Genomic DNA, 16,411 nt, shown 5'->3' with positions numbered 1-16,411 from the left:
GCGTTCGTGTTCTGTGCGGGCGGAGGGCGGAGTCGGGGGGCGGATTGGCCAGTTGGTTTGCATCGCAGAGACCCGACAGTACAAACGAGGATACTCGAAAAGTACTTTGGCCCCAATGCCAAAATAGCATATCAGAATGAGGTGTTAATGAAATTGAAGTTCCATTCTGGAATCTATGAGTTCAGATACTAATTTGTATCCATTGAATTCCAAGTTGACGGAGGGAAAACCGGTGTAATGTCGGCGTCTGGTGTGCCTTCTCCATCCTTATCCTCTTATTGAGATGAAAGCCGCAAGAGGCAAACTCCACTAACATAGCAATCTGATCCACCCGCACTTCATATTGGTTCATCGAATCCCTATCTAATTGCGATCTCGTTATCTATTTGCCGAGATCGGTACGGTTTTAAGTCGTCTCGCGGTAGTGCCGACGAGGGGCCCCACGGCCTGTTGCAGCGCCCCGAGCGACACCAGCCCAAAAAGGCATATGAAGGGAGAAATCTACTCCACCCAAAATGCAACGCTGTAAAGCCATCCATCAATCGTTGTTCAATAACACACCTGGCCCTCGGTTGTCAGATCCTGAAGCCAATGGGCCCCTCGGCTTCATCTCCGCTCGGCATGCCGAACCCACTCTGCCCCGCCGTCAATTGCCTCGGGTGAAAGGAAGTATAAAGAGCAATACCCCAACGTTAGAGGGGACTCTTGACGATGAGTTTATACCAGACTAGACTTCAAAGGCAACTTGAACCGAGCACATTCAACCTCCCCAAGCAATGACTTCGACTAGCAGTATGTGACGATCTTTGTCTAACATAGTTCTCACTCTGATTTGACCAGGCTCTCCTCCCGTCATGGCCAGCGCGGTGCTACATCGGGACACCCATTTTTTCCCAATGAAAGCCATTGGTGGCAAAGGAAGTTATATCTTTCTCGAAGACGGCACAAAGTTTCTCGACTCCACCGGCGGTGCAGCAGTGTCATGTCTAGGACATGGCAATGAGCGTATCACCGATGCCATTAAAGACCAGATGAATCAGATATCATATTGTCACTCTGCATTCTTCGGAACTCAGGTAACAGAGGATTTAGCCAGCTTTCTGACAGAGTCTACTGGGGGGAAACTCTCGAAACTTTTTGTTGTCAGCTCAGGTTAGTATAACTTGCTGCACCCCATTCTTTTCACCCTGCGCCTAATGCCTCAAACTAGGATCTGAGGCTGTGGAAGCTGCGTTAAAGTTGGCTCGTCAATTTTTTTGGAGCTCCCCACCCCTCAGCCGCAAAGGACGCGATTCATCGCTCGGCTGCCGTCGTATCACGGTGCTACACTAGGTGCTTTGGGTGTCGGTGGCCATGTCCTACGACGACAGCCGTTCGGTCCTTTACTTTCTCAGAACACATCTCACGTGTCCCCGTGCTATGCATATCGAGGAAAGAAGGATGGTGAAACTGATGCAGACTATGTCGCACGTCTGGCGACAGAGCTAGAGGCAGAGTTCCAGCGCGTTGGGCCAGACAATGTTTGTGCATTCATTGCAGAACCAGTAGTCGGTGCTGTAAGTTCATCTTGCACTGACTTTTTCAACGGTGCTCTTTCCAAAAGAAGACATAATTTACATAATTCCCCCAGGCTCTTGGATGTGTTCCAGCAGTCCCTGGTTACTTTCCCGCCATGAAGGCTGTCTGTGAGAAATACGGTGCTCTTCTCATTCTCGATGAAATAATGAGTGGTATGGGTCGTTGCGGGACTCTCCATGCCTGGGAGCAGGAAGGTGTTGTGCCTGATATCCAGACTATTGGAAAAGGTCTTGGTGGCGGATATGCCCCTGTTTCCGGCCTTCTCATTGCGGACGCCATTGTGCAGACAATGGACAAGGGAACTGGTCAGTTTCGGCATGGACAGACATATCAGGGTCATCCGATTTCTTGTGCGGCAGCACTAGCTGTTCAGAAAACGATCCAAGAACAATCTCTTTTGGAGAATGTGCAAAAGATGGGTGCTTATCTTGAACAAAGACTCCGCGAGCGCTTCGAAAGACATCCGTACGTAGGCGATATTCGAGGCAAGGGTTTGTTCTGGGGGTGAGTATTTGATCGTGTTATATATGTATACTCGTCTGCTGATAATATTTTGTTCAGATTGAGTTTGTCAAGGACAGGGCTACCAAAGAGCCATTTGACACTGAAACTCGTTTATCATTCCACATCCAAGAAAAGGGTCTCCAACCAGATTATGCTCTCTCGCTATATGGATGCACAGGAACGGTTGACGGTATCCGTGGCGACCATGTGATATTGGCACCGCCCTATATTGTGTCAATGGAGGAAATCGACATTATTGTCAACACGTTTGCCCGGGTTCTGGTAGACGTATTCGAAGAACTGAAACTGTAGAATGAGCGCTTTTCGTTCCACTTCACATTATTGGGTCTGTCGATCAGCGGTTTGATGTCACAATACTGATATCGTTCTACATCCTTATCTCGAGGTGCATTTTAGATGGAAATTTTTATCTGTTGTGCGCAATGTTGTCCCTATGAAAGTCAACTACATTTTACGAGGTAAATCACTGTTACAAATCTAATTCAGACAACGTTGCTTGCTCAAAATGGCAAAAGTACGAGATATGCCACTTCAAGGACATGCATGATATAGTAAGAATATTCAATGTTATTGTACATGTATTGAAAGATTCAGAAGGAAAGTGCTCATCCTTGAACTGCCTCTGCGGCAACGTCCATTTCCACCTGCATCTGAGAGGAACCATTGGATACCACAGCCTCCTTGGGCATAGAGCTTGGGGCCCATAGACCAGCCACCGTTTCAATTGCTCTCTCTACAACAATACGTACGCGGTCACGCAGCACGCCGTTCGTGCACTCAACTTCCAAATTCTCTAGCCAGACGCGAACAACATGCTTGTCCACTTTGATTTCGATACCAGGAACTGGAATCCCGAGAGCGTGGAGACGATCAAGTTCCGCCGATTCAATGTCAGCTTGGCGTGCGTCTTGATCCTCTTGATCCATGTCCTTCACATCTTCAGCGCCTTCAGATACGCCGTTGACAAGTTCAGCAGGAACACGAGGTCGCTCAATAGGTGCAATGTTAGAGCCAAATTGCGCCTCTAACATCATAAGCAACCGCGTAAGCCGATCTTGTGCCCCAAGGTGACCGTGGGGGTTGGGAAGAGCGACTAAATCATCATCCTCGCCGTGATCATGGTGATGATGGTGGTGCTTGTTTTTAGCCGATTCTGTTTATTAGAGGAAGAAAGCAGTTAGTAAAAGGTTTCCTCGAGCAAAATTTGAGAGAATCCATACGTTTCACAGAGGCCGGACTGCTCTCAACTGTCAGAAGCACGGCCATAACAGCATCAGCCACTCCATCATTCATCATGTTTCCTTCCCATTCGAGTTCAACTTCACGGGTACGAGACTGATAGCGCAAGATGACACAGCCCATGACTAGAAATGTGAGCGTTTCCTCCATTGGAATTTCTTCATCGGCAGCTTCCTGTTTAGCAATTATTTCATTCGCTTTGCCGTTCGTTTTTTCCTTCGATTCTGTCTTGGTAGTGCCTCCAACTTCCTCGATGGCGCCGAATGTGCCTTCAAGAGCCCATCTAATTAGATCCATGCTGGCAGAACTGAGAGTGAGATGTTGTTTGCATGTAATGGTGGTTGTTGTCAATCCTGCGTATTCACGAAGATCATCAGGTGCCATCAGAGACAGGTCAAACCCATTTTGAACCAGGACTCCGGCCATTAGCTGGCCATCGTCTTGCTCCGATGGGGGTGAAATTTCCGCTAGTTTGCCGACAACCTTGGCAAATTTGTCCTTTCTAAATGGAATCCGAAGTTCAGAGCAATTGGCCGGTGTGTAAACTTTCGTGGCGACCGTTTTTTGAGCGTTGAGGGAGAGAAGTTTAGATTTCAATCTCATCATCTGATGCTTCTCACCGTGAACCAGGATCTACCACCCATTGTTAGTCAACGAACGGAGGGAAATTCATACGTTGAAAGATACTTACTACAACTGGTGCAGCAACTTCTTCGATGAAATTGCGGTTTTCTACACCATCAACATGAGCGGCGAAACTAATCTCATCCACAGTACATCGCCGTGGAATCATGACCTTCTGCTCTTCATCATTACCACCGGGCACACGGCCACGGCCCTGGATGGCAGACACCTTAGACATCACGGCGGGAATCTGGTCAGGCTCATTAAGCAGCTGCTTGGCCATGGTGCCCTCGACACTGTAACCAGTCATAACGACGCCATTACGGTCACTAGGAGCCCACCGCTCGAGTAACTCGCGACTGGTTCCGGTCTGAAGCATACCAGGTGAAGCTATCATGACGCAGCCTCCAACATCATCAAATCGCTCCAAGCTTCGCAAGCTTCGGACAAATCGGAAATCCCATGGGCCAGCGCTGACGCTCTTGTCGCCACTAGCCTCTGCTTCAGTCATCCGTTGTCGGAATAGCCGTTTAATATTGTCGTTCATAGCGCCAATGTAGGTTTGATAAACAACCATACATCTTCTAGCCATATTACCAATATAGTAAATAGGAACCTTTTGTAATTCTGGGTGTCTTTCCCAGTATTCTTCGAGGATAAGGAGCAGCTCCTGTGCGCGGCCAAGAGCGAACACGGGCATCAGAACACGGCCCCCACGATTTAAAATTCCTGTGATTGACTTCATGAGGGCAGCCTCTCGCTCCAGACGGGGTGGATTAGATGATATGCCAAATGTAGACTCCGTGATCAAGACATCGATCTTAATTCCCCTCGGCACTTCGGCTGGGATCAGATGACGATCTTCCTCACGCGAGTAGTCACCGGTGAACAGGATGTTCAAGCCAGCAATGGACACTAAAAACATGGCCGCACCGAGCACATGTCCTGCAGGGAAAGGAGTAATGCGGATACTATTGATGGTATGGGTAGTATTGAAGTCGATCGTTTCGATCAGAGGAAGTGTTGAGAGGTGATCACGCTCGGTGTATAGTGTGGTTCGCTGATCTGATGAGGATGAAGTATTGCTGACTCGAACATTGTCCTGAATCAGCCATTTATAGATGGCTTTTGTCGCGTGCGTCATGAACACACGGCCTTTAAAGTTGGTCTTGCTGAGGACATAGGGAAGGGCAGAGGAATGGTCCACGTGGAAACTAGACGGTTCATGTATCAGCGAGTCCTTTCTATCAAATATCTGAAGGTGCGGCACGATGGCGAGAGGGTGGGAGAACAATGGAAGCTGCTGTTGCTTGCTATTGGAAGCACAGGGGAAAGGAGAGATAGATGATATTGAAGTGCATTGGTCTTCCCGTATACAAGTAGAGAACAACACATTTCCAAATTATCTCTAGACCCAGCAATCGAGCCCATCGAAATCCAAGGACTGTCCACATACTGGCTGATCAATAATATATCCACCGTGCTCAAATCAAACTCGTCGAAGAATGGAAGAGCTGAAAAGCCTTCTTTGGCAGGATGCATGCCCGCGTCGAGCTAGAGATAGATTGAAATTAGTTGAGCTTCATGTTGTAAATTGGACATTATTTGGAGTCCTACCATGACTGTCTTGCCCTTGTATTGAATGATATGACATGATCGTCCGACCTCGTTTCCTCCCCCAGGCAATAGAACGCCAGCTCATCCGAAGGATCCACGGGTTCATTGTCGATACCCGTGCCCATCGCAGAGGCTTTGCGTTTAGTTGCCATTGTAATATTGGGTTTTGCGCCTGTATTGGAATCCAAGCGGAAGCTGTTGCGCGGTCAGGTTTGGCGTCAGGATCGGCCGATCCAGAACCACCGCGAACCGAGTCGCGCGTTTCGAAAGCTTGTCACTCAGAAAGCGCGCAAGCTCACTTTCATGACCAAAGCAATGAAAGTCCTTAGATGGCAGCTTTGAGGGATGAACGGGTCAACGGTCAATTAAAGAAACGATTGTCGGACCTGGGAAGCATGAGCGGCCCATTAACTAAGCTTGATCACGTGCACGGCGCGATCCGCGGAGCAAAACCTCGCGAGACGCAAAGCTCCCTGACACCCCTCGTCCCGCATCTCGTCCGTCAACCTCGCTGTCAATCCCGTCTCGTATATCACTGAGATTCACACTGCGCGTCAACTCCATGGTTCAGCTGGAATTCTGAGATGGTCACATCTGGTGGCATCTGGTGGTGCGAGCAAGTCGCTCAGTTCAACGACTACGTGTGGACAAGCCTTCATCTCGCCGGCACCGCGCAATAGCAGCCTAACTCCATCTTGCCTTCGCTTTTCATCTTTCGGCTTCATTCATAATGGCGCAGACACGGCCACCGCATCAGCAGGGGCAGCAGCAGCAGCAGCAGCCCCCTTCCCAGTTCTCCAACCATCCCTTCTCGCCTCCCGTTTCCTCCCCATCTCCTCATGCCGCGTCCCCCGTCAACGGAGGTGTCGCCCCCCCCCTCAGAAGAAGCCACGTCTATCGCCCCTCCCGCCATCCCAATCGCAGTCCCCGTATGCTTCGCCAAGCTTCGGCGCAATGCAACTTCCTCCATCCCAACCCCCGATGAACGGGATCAGCGCAAACAGCATGCCCTCTACACCCGTTGCTGCAACCCCAGCCCAAGGAACGATGGGACCTCCCTCGCGCCCGGTTGATAAGACAACGGATGCGGCGGAACTGACGGATGTTTTGGCGTCTTCTGGCATCGATGTTCGAGAAGAGGAGGCTTTTCTCACGCGCAGTTTCTCAGGGTCGAATGCGCAGGCGCAACCGCCCAACCGAGCTCCCGTGGCGCAGGGACAACAGCCTCCGCCGATAAATACCTCATTCGCTTCCCAGGCATCCACAACAGGGACTCTGTCTGCCTCCAGCAGCTTCGGCGATCTGCCATATCCTAAGCCTGTGGTGCCTCAAGATTCCCTATCTTCCGGACCAGCTTCTCAAACGCCCACTCTCAGCAATCCTCCGACTCGTGTGGACTCTGAGGCTGCGCGACGATCACAATACCATCTTCAAGAGCCATTCCTGTTCGCAAAGCTTCTTGAACAGAAGATTCAAAAGCGTGGGTTTGACCTTGGAGTTCGGATTCCCTCGGAAGGTCTTTTCCATCCTGTGCCCGGGCGACAGGCACCGATTGAAGTCACTGGTCCAGATGGGTCGTCCATCGTGCGAACAGGACAGACTATCCTTAACCAGGAAGGTGCCCCTCTAGTTGATATCCTCAATCTCCTGTCCCTCTCATGTGAGGAGCGCTTGAGAGGTGTCATCGACTATTCAAGTAGCCTCGCGCGCAGTCGCAGGGCACATTCCCATGGAGTTGTGCCTGATGAGTGGGTTGACGTTGCGCAGCCCTTGGGTCAAATCACTGGAAATACAGTCACTCCTTCTAAGCGTAAGTACTGCCTCCCTATTCATATGTGAAGTGAATCTTTTTGACGCAATAATCCACTTTCTAGGACCCCATTCGGATGCTGAGAGAATTCCGAAAAAGCCTGTAGCAGAAAATTATCGAGGCTTGATGTCAAGAGAGGCTTCACAAGAAAACAAACGCGCTGCGAAGCGCACCAGGCGGAATGCCAGTGCCATCGTGGGCGAAAGTACGGGAAATCGACCTGAGTCTATCGACGTTCTGGGATCTGCCCCTTCCACCCCGATTGGGGAGAGGGCCCCCAGCTTGACCAGCCAGAAATCGATGACCAAGAAAGAAGCGAAGAAACTGATGGACACAAAAGCCAACGAAGCACAGCAGCATCAGCAGTCCGTGGAGACGGCACGGTTGGCTACCAACAGTATGCTCTCCGGCCGAATGTTCGGAACCAAAAAGTCCTACTCATGGTTGAAACCCGGCGGCTCCTCCAGCGGATTCTCCACGCCATCGCGCCCCGCCCCCTCGACGCCGACTACTGGGCCTGAGAAGCCCAGTCGTGCTGGGGAGACCCCGGCCAAACAGACGAAACGGCGCCTTGGGACGTGGCGTGAAGATCAGGAGAAGGGAGCGGGAATTCAAGTCCGGGATATCTTATTTGCTGTGGAAGCAGATGGTCGAGCTAGTAAGCATGTGCAAAAGGGCTACTCAAGAGACCCGAAGGAGGATCGTGGAGTTTGATCTGGCTTAGCCACTTGTAATCTTAATTCATACAGCGACTGCGCAAATGACACATTATAGCATGATAGCACTTCGAAAAAGCACTATATTATGTTGCTCTATGACCATCAACCATAACCTAGATCTGCATAACCTCCTAGCCATAACGCCGCGCCATGTATCAAACAACCAAGTCCGCCACGCCATAATTCTTCTCGGAGACGCCGTCAAGTCTACAAGTCCCCCAGGGCCTCTCGGGCACGGCTCATTTCCTCCTGCGACGGCATATTCACAATAGCCAGATATAAAACTTTCTACGACCAGAGTCAGCTCACCCTGTCTCCCATTTCAAGTGACCCGAAAGATAGCCAAGAACATACCTTCTGCAACAGCTTCGCCAGCGGAGATCGTACCCCGCCGCTCTCTCCATCATCGCGTCGCGATGTCACCCGGTCAATCTCTCTCCTGGGAGAACGACTCCCACTCAGAGCCGCACGAGCACCACCCTGCGAGCTCCGCAGGTCTCGCACGGTATTAATAGCATCGAAAAGTCCAAACGGCCGACCATGTGGAGCCGGCGGATTAGAGCTGGAACTCGAGAAGCCACCGTGCTGGCGGTCCAGTAAGCCCCGCGAGCCGCGGGCTTTCATCCCGCTCAGTTTCTCCACCGACAGATGGCCCCCAGTCACAAGCGCCAGCGGGTCGCCGCTGCTAGCGGGGTGGTTTGGGTCCGCATAGCGCGATGTAAAAGTCGGCCGCGGGCCGGAGCTCAAGTGGCTGTCGGGGTTCTCATTCGCCTAACGCCGTGTGTTAGCCAGGCTCGTTCTACCGCGTTTCCTCGCGATATATCGCGATACTTCGCCCTTTCCCTTCCCTCAACCCCAAGAAAAGGATCTATACTCACAAACTTGGCCTGGGCGCGCTTATCCATGTAGCTGGCGACGAACTCCTTTCGCTTCTTCATCTTAGACAGCTTTTTTGTGGCATCCTGGTCGGCTGCCAGCTGGTCGAGCTGTGGGAAGATCAACGGCGCCACTTCGGGGAAGATGTTGCCATAAGCCTTGCCATCGGAAGACTTATATTTGTGGCGGAGGCGGCTCAGGGCATCGGAGCCGCCGCGGCTAGAGGCTTTCGAGATGAACGAGTTCAAGTCAATTGTGGTGGCCGGGGCGTCGAGTAACTCTGGGTTCCAGGTCATCACGAGACAGTAGAGGCCTCGCGGCTGGAAGAATTCTCGATTGACCTTATCGAAGAACGTATTGGTCCTGGATACGACATGTGGTTAGAGGGCTGCTTGAAACCTTCCTTCTTGACTGCATTCTTCTTTCTTCTTTCTTCTTTCTTTTTTCTTTTTTCTTTTTTCTTTTTGCTTCGTTGATCTGGACAGCGAGACTCACTTGCGGCGCCCTTCCACGGCAATCGCTATGTCGGTAGTAATCTGAATGGCAATGGACACGGCCAGGCCCGTGACGGTCGGCAACCAAATGGTCCCGATGGAGGCTAGGTTAATCGCATGAAGCCACGGCGAAGCCTGACATGCCTTCTCGGCGGTGTTTATGAAATCCATGAACATAGCCTGGTTGATGCCGCAGGCGTCCAGGGCAGGCGCATAAGCGCGAATGAAGCCCCGGTCCCGATTCTTCGGTCTCCGTTGGGGCAGCACCACTGGCGCCGCGAGCCGGCCCTGCAGAGGACGAAGTTCTTCGGACGGCAAGTATGGTGGAGGAGCCGGGTACGTGGATATGAATCGCTGGGCGAGGGAGGCCTCATCTGCGCTCTCGGGCGCGTTGTCGTCGCCCTCGGCTGCCTTGCGGGGGTCTGCTGGACCGGGCTCTTGTGTAGACTGCGCGAGTTCTTCTTGGATCTCATCGAGGGCCCATTGCTCCTCGAGGAACCCGGGTGCCGGTCCCTCAGGGTCCTCGCGCGCGATAATGCCTTGTTCCTGGGGTTCGTAGCACGGCGGCTCCTCGGTGGCGGGTGGGCTAGTTCGGTCGACGTCCGGGGTATGCACTGGGTCTGGGGCTGGCCCTTGGGCTTCTTTTTGGCCTTGTGGGCTGACCGGGCTTCCGAGACCAGGCCAATGCCGGCTGCGATGCCCTGGACGGCTTTTCGACCAATGCCTGCCATCAATGCTGGTAGAGGAGGCGGAGTGGTTTGGGTCAAGGTATAGTAGAATTGCAAGAAGCGAAATTAGGGAAGGCTATGTGATTTTCTAAAGAGACCAACGCAAGGCCCTCTTTTATATATATCGAGAGCCCAGGCTCCCGTCAATGTGGCGGACATGAAGCATAAGCCTGTTCGCGCAGGATACCCAATGCGGCTTCCCATGGGGCGCCTGGGGAACAAGAAGGTTTTAGGGTTTGGAAGCTTGGCAACAGATGCGAACCATTCACGAAGTCTAGAACGGAGGGAGGGGCACAATGCAGCGTCTACCGATGATGGCTCGGCTGGCCCTTAATTTGGGACGCGATACGCTGAGGAGGATAATAAGTGAACAGAGGGGCTGCATGGGCGACAGGCAAGCTACAATATGAATACTTTCAGCATCGGCCTGGGATCGGCGACCGGAGACGCTCGCAACAGGCTGGCAACAGAACAGCCCGACCGTGACCAGGTTGGACCTTGAAGGGGCCCGATGTGTTATATTTCTCTCGCAACGTAGAAAGTGTCAGTCATGTCATCATTTCGCCGTCTACGGCCGACATCCTGTGCATGATTGATTCGACGGTCTGCAGGAGCAATGACTATATAGTTCAGGTGGCGGAGCAGGCTATACCCAATCGGGATAACATTGCGACCAGTTTTTTTCGCCTGGAGAGGGATGGATGTAGACTTCATATAATAATTCATAGAAAAGAGGGAATCACCCGGGGTATATTCTTTCAGATCAGTAGACTGGATTGGAAGGAGGAAGGGGGGAGGGAGTCTCTGAAATCATTATGTGAGTTTGGTCAATGGACTGAACATGTACAATACACGCCGAGTTATATATATTTACATTAGGCACATACTGACTGCAGCCCTCCATTCTTCGAGGTCAGCTCTCCTCACCCTTTTCCCTCTTAGCTCTCAATTTCTGCATCGGAGCACTTTCAAAAAGAATTCGATCCGAGAATTGCGAATACGTGATCGCTTTAGACGGGCTTTGTACATGACTGCATTCTGATCACCTCCCCTGGCGACGCATCCGCCTATAATTTTCATTGCCATCCTGTCTTGCTCTTTTCCATTGCTCGTCTCCCATCACATTCCGGGGGTTCCTAACTCGAGCCAACTGCCATCACTTTCCCTATTAGCAGCGCGCCCTTCGCTGTGTTGGGCGTGTCGCCGGGTTTCGCCCGTTCTAGCATGTTGGTTCAGATCTCCGAGCCGGGCGGGAAGGGGGTAGAAGGATCGACACACTGGCTACGAGGGTGATCATTTCTAGGTGCTTTCTATGGCGAGCTTTATGATTCCTTCTTGTGACAGGCTCCTACGACCAACGTCTACACTGTGTTCATTCGGCATTCCCTGCTGAGTCACCCGGCATGCCAGATCACCTGACCGGCACAACACGAAAGTCAACGAATCGAGCAATTCGCAGGCGTCGCGTTGGAGTCGCCTGGAGACGATCGCAACCACAGAGCAGATTGGCGATGACGAGCGACCAGCCAAAGCGTGCCGGACCAGGACCTCAAATTGACAGGGCGAAGTCCCGGCAAGCGAGCAAGAGTGGAGTTTCGGGGCGAAGGGCTGAGAGGGCTTGGGATGCTCCATCGCTGCCGGTGGCGGGCCACCACCAGGGCTCGATTCGGCGTTGGACCAGGGTGGGAATGGGGCCCCTGCACCGGACGAGGCAGTCAGCGTCAGAGTGCGTTAAAGAAGGCCAGAATGCTCTGGTTGAAGCATCTAATATTTGTCCCACCGGGCTCTCGAGACTCGACGTGCTATGTCCTCGACTCGGCGAAGTACTGGAACTCCACCCTCTCCGGGACACCATCCTCCGCACTCTATCGGAGGCCGTACAAGTAGATAGCACCGAAACCACAAACCCCACGACCACCCCGGCGAGGTTGGTCGCGATAGAGAGATAGAGAGATAGAGCGATGGAGAGATATACGTAGAGACGGAGCGAACGAGCCTGAAACATACAACACGGCGAACCTATCCATCCCAACGAGGGAATGGAATTCAACCAACGTAGAGACGAGAGTGCGCCAACACCCCGTGGCTCGCCTCGACTCGGTTCAAACGTCCCAAACGTTCCCATCATCAACTTTCTCCTCCCGAACTTCTCGCTCACCTTCCTCATGTCGATCCACTACTCAATGTTCCTCCTGCATCCTCCCTCCTGTCCATCGTGAGATCCCCTCTCGCCCTTTTGACACCTCTTCCTCATCTGCCTCGTCCTCATTCTGGGCCGACCGCCTCGTCATCGTCACGTCCCTCCACCGACTTCGATTCTCCTCCCTTTCCCCCTCCCTCACCCTCCCCCCAACGTCCTCATCTAACGGGCTCGAACGGGTGATACGGGTGATTCCCTCTCGACACCTACCCCTGGTGTCTGCCTGTGCCCAGTGCTTGGTCGTTCACCCCGTCGCGGCCTCGTCTCAGACTGGCCATCTTCTGGCCTGCTCTGCAAGATCGGCTTCTCCCGCGGTCCGGCGCTCCCTTCGCCGACAATCGTGAATTCAATCCCTCCTTCGCCTACCGTTCGTGTGACGGCCTCTGTCCACCATGTCCACACCCTCCACGGCCACCGCGACTCATCCCTCCCATCAACATTACGGGTACCCCCATTCCTCATACCAAACCACCGCGGCCTATCCGACCGCGACGACGACTGGGGCTCGCCTCCCAAACCCCTACGCCTACTCCGTTCCCTCCCCCACAACCGGGACAGCCCCGGCCGCCACCACCACCACGCTGCCTTACGGGCAATCCCTTCAATCCGCTCGAGGGGCTCCGACGACATCGACCCCGGGCATGGCGTCGCAACCCAGTGGCTCCAGTGCAGCCCCTTCCCTGGGCGCTCGGCGGAAGAAACCCGACTGGGGGGAATTCTACAAGAATGGGATCCCCAAGGAGGTCATTGTGATTGATGACAGTCCGGCTCCTGAATCATCCAAAGCCGCACCCCCTCCACCGCCTCATGGCGCGACGGGGCCCCCGTCGTCGGTCCCGCAACCCGCGGGCAAGCGACGTCGCACGGGAATCGAGACCGCCTACGACCTGGGATACTATGACCGACCGTCCTTCTCAATCAATCCTCAACAGTACGGCGAAGAATCGTCTGGCCACTCCTTGTCCACCGACCGAACCACCTCCTTGCACACCACCGCCCCGACTTCCCTGGGGTCGCAAGGGAGTTCGGGCACCAGCAACGGTATCTACTACGACGACGCGACAGTGGGCCAGAAGCGGAAGCGGACCACTCGGAAATCTGCTCGCGATGAACAGAAGCGCCGAGAGTTGGAGAATGCGCCAGAGGCATTCCCCTCCTATGTGCCTCCCACAAAACCTATTGTAAAGGCGAAGGATGTGCCTGTGCCGGTTGTTCGTGATGTAAGTGGTGACTGCGTTGTGGTGACGACCATCGCCCCTCCCCCTCCCCTTTCCACCACAGTCAACACTGGACCCTCGTCAAAAGTTTGGCCAGATCTGATCGACCACTATAGTTCACAAGTTCCCGCCACGAGAAGTTTGATGACGATGACGGCCACTATATCGTCACTCCGGACACACCCTTGACTGAACGATGTAAGTGATCCATTTATCCTTCCCCCCTGTCTACATTCTCCTCGCTTGTGACATTTGGGCTGACTGGCTGACTCTTTCCTCTTTTCTCCTCGTTTAGATTCTATCATCAAATTGCTTGGCCAAGGTACCTTTGGCAAGGTAGTTGAAGCATATGATAAGCAGCGGAAAACTCGCTGTGCTGTTAAAATCATCCGTTCCATCCAAAAGTACCGAGACGCTTCACGAATTGAATTGCGTGTGTTGTCAACTTTAGCTTCGAACGACAAAGCGAACCGCAATAAATGCATCCACCTTCGAGATTGCTTTGATTTCCGCAATCACATCTGCATTGTCACCGACTTGTTAGGACAGAGCGTGTTTGATTTCCTGAAGGGTAACGGCTTTGTTCCATTTCCGAGCAGCCAGATCCAGAACTTTGCCCGGCAACTGTTTACTAGTGTGGCCTGTCAGTACACCTATCTTTCTCTCCTTGAGTTTTTCAAGGCCGGAGAATTTATTTCTTGAGGGAGGAGAACCCTATGGCCGCTAACACTTGTCTAGTTCTTCATGACCTGAACCTCATCCATACCGACCTTAAACCCGAAAACATCCTTCTTGTTAGCAACGCCTACCAGACCTTCACATACAACCGCACCATCCCCTCCTCCTCCCATGCCAACCCTCGCAACGCCCGTCAACGACGAGTCCTTCTTGACAGTGAGATTCGCCTCATTGATTTTGGCTCTGCCACTTTCGATGACGAATACCACTCTTCTGTCGTCTCCACGCGGCACTACCGTGCTCCTGAGATCATTTTGAATCTCGGATGGAGCTTTCCCTGTGATATATGGAGCATTGGATGCATTTTGGTCGAGTTCTTCACTGGTGACGCGCTCTTCCAAACCCACGACAACCTGGAACACCTGGCTATGATGGAGGCAGTTATCGGGACTCGCATTGACTCACGGTTGGTGCGCCAGGTGGTGCAAGGTCGAGCTGGTAGCCACAACTCTGCTGCCAAGTAAGTTGATCTTGTCATGACTTAAGCTACCCTGCAAGGAGGTTCTAATATGGCTGCTAGGTACTTTAACCGGAATAAGCTGGACTACCCGAACACAGAAACCACTCGGGCGTCACGGAAATATGTCCGTGCCATGAAAGCACTGACTGTGAGTTAGCCTTGTACCTGCCCTTGCCCTCTATGGATCTCAATAATGACTGACTCTGCCACCCTGCAGGAGTTCATTCCCATCAACACCCCCTTCAACCGTTCGTTCCTGGATCTTCTTCAGAAGATCTTTGTCTATGATCCCAAGCAGCGTATTACTGCCAAGCAGGCCTTGAAGCACCCCTGGTTCTCAGAGAGCCTCATTGATGATGGCACAGAAGCATACCGAATCGGCATGGGTCTGCATCGCCAGTGCCGTCCCGCCTAGTCAGGGTGGGGCTTATGAATATTCTTGTCAGCCTCCTCTGGCTTTGCTTCGACAGCATCTGGTGTCTCTAGGGTCCCGTTATGGATAGATGGTTCATATCTCCTGCTTTCTCGCTGGTTTTTTCTTTCTGGGTAATTCATATCATGGGTGGGAATGGACGGTGTTTTCTTTTTCTCTTTTTCTCCTTCACATTCGGAAAATGATGATCACGATGTGTTTTCGTTTTTATTGCCTCACTTTTCTTCTGATGTTCCGCGGCAGCTTCCCCCTTTTCATCCAGGCTGTTGTGAGAATTAACAGCACATCTCTGCCTCTGGTGGTCTTCTGATTATGACCTCGAATCTGACTTGAGACCACCACCCAGTTCCCTGGTTCTGTCACAGCCATTTCATGGCAAAACTGGAGATTTCGTTTGCTTGTGGCATGGTTGTTTCCCCCGGACTGAGCATTTTACACGACGGCGACACCGTTCGTGATATTTTATGTTTTATTTATTCTTCCTGTCTACCATTACTCCCGGCGCTGGTTTCATGGTTATATTTTAAAGGCCTCTCTTTCTCTGCTTTGCGCAGTATTTGCCACTCCATGTCTGGTTTTTTTTTTTCTTCTTCCCGTTTTCTCCCTGCTTCTTTCCCAGTATCCACAGCGGCTTTTGGAGAAACTAAGGCGATTCTTATACCTTGTTGGAGGGTTGAGTTCTGGGCGGGGGGCGTCCGTATCGGAGCAAAGGGTGGATGTACATAGGCATTGGCCCCGACTCCATTGATCCGTGTGACTTTTGAATCTTCGTTTTTTGAGCTGTTCCTCGTTGAGGACTGTGATTTGTTAAGAATACATGCCCGACGAGATTTATCCGAGAGAGAAAAGACTCTTGGCTCGTATTGGTTTCATATTACACTCTATTGTGAGCATATCTTTTTTGGGACGTAGACGATCCCCAAACTTCATGTTGCGCTTTGTAAATACTCGATTCCTCGTTGTTGAGGCAGTCATTCTGGGATATTCAGGACTGCCTTCATGATCAGCGCAATGTCCCATTGATGGCCCATTGCGCTCTCTCTTTGACTTCAACACCAAAGTTGGTGAGTCCCAGCCAACAATATTCCAAGTCATATTCCTCTCCCCTCAAAATGAACCTACCGTAGATCAAAATGCTAGTTTACGCAGCCTG

At 52.2% G+C, this 16,411-nt stretch overlaps 5 protein-coding genes across 5 annotated transcripts; 3 read left to right on the top strand and 2 right to left on the bottom strand.

Moving 5' to 3' along the window:
- Positions 1–776: 776 nt before the first annotated feature.
- N7462_006153 (aminotransferase, class III) lies at positions 777–2,394 on the top strand (the record flags this gene model as incomplete). Its single annotated transcript, XM_057077871.1, has 5 exons — positions 777–792; positions 841–1,152; positions 1,240–1,556; positions 1,631–2,082; positions 2,160–2,394. 5 exons carry the CDS (start codon positions 777–779, stop codon positions 2,392–2,394), a joined length of 1,332 nt encoding a protein of 443 aa, XP_056933451.1.
- Positions 2,395–2,708: 314 nt separating this feature from the next.
- Positions 2,709–5,735, bottom strand: ysh1 (cleavage polyadenylation factor subunit YSH1; the record flags this gene model as incomplete). The annotated part of the gene is made up of 5 exons (XM_057077870.1): positions 2,709–3,256; positions 3,324–3,975; positions 4,034–5,180; positions 5,423–5,520; positions 5,619–5,735. The coding sequence occupies 5 exons, from the start codon at positions 5,733–5,735 to the stop codon at positions 2,709–2,711; spliced, it is 2,562 nt and encodes an 853-aa protein (XP_056933450.1).
- An 802-nt stretch (positions 5,736–6,537) lies between these two features.
- N7462_006151 (uncharacterized protein) lies at positions 6,538–8,107 on the top strand (the record flags this gene model as incomplete). The annotated part of the gene is made up of 2 exons (XM_057077869.1): positions 6,538–7,393; positions 7,458–8,107. 2 exons carry the CDS (start codon positions 6,538–6,540, stop codon positions 8,105–8,107), a joined length of 1,506 nt encoding a protein of 501 aa, XP_056933449.1.
- Positions 8,108–8,319: 212 nt separating this feature from the next.
- N7462_006150 (uncharacterized protein) lies at positions 8,320–10,213 on the bottom strand (the record flags this gene model as incomplete). Its single annotated transcript, XM_057077868.1, has 5 exons — positions 8,320–8,400; positions 8,467–8,883; positions 8,991–9,351; positions 9,484–10,068; positions 10,146–10,213. 5 exons carry the CDS (start codon positions 10,211–10,213, stop codon positions 8,320–8,322), a joined length of 1,512 nt encoding a protein of 503 aa, XP_056933448.1.
- Positions 10,214–12,802: 2,589 nt separating this feature from the next.
- On the top strand, positions 12,803–15,240 carry N7462_006149 (putative protein kinase (Lkh1); the record flags this gene model as incomplete). The annotated part of the gene is made up of 6 exons (XM_057077867.1): positions 12,803–13,630; positions 13,744–13,825; positions 13,923–14,270; positions 14,366–14,825; positions 14,886–14,973; positions 15,043–15,240. 6 exons carry the CDS (start codon positions 12,803–12,805, stop codon positions 15,238–15,240), a joined length of 2,004 nt encoding a protein of 667 aa, XP_056933447.1.
- Positions 15,241–16,411: the final 1,171 nt, after the last annotated feature.

The sequence above is a fragment of the Penicillium macrosclerotiorum genome, assembly GCF_028827735.1.
Source record: "Penicillium macrosclerotiorum strain IBT 26536 chromosome Unknown utg000006l_segment0_segment0, whole genome shotgun sequence".
In the NCBI taxonomy this organism is placed as follows: Eukaryota; Fungi; Ascomycota; class Eurotiomycetes; order Eurotiales; family Aspergillaceae; genus Penicillium; species Penicillium macrosclerotiorum.
Note: the sequence above shows the minus strand (reverse complement) of the source record. Positions and strands in the feature narration are given on the sequence as shown.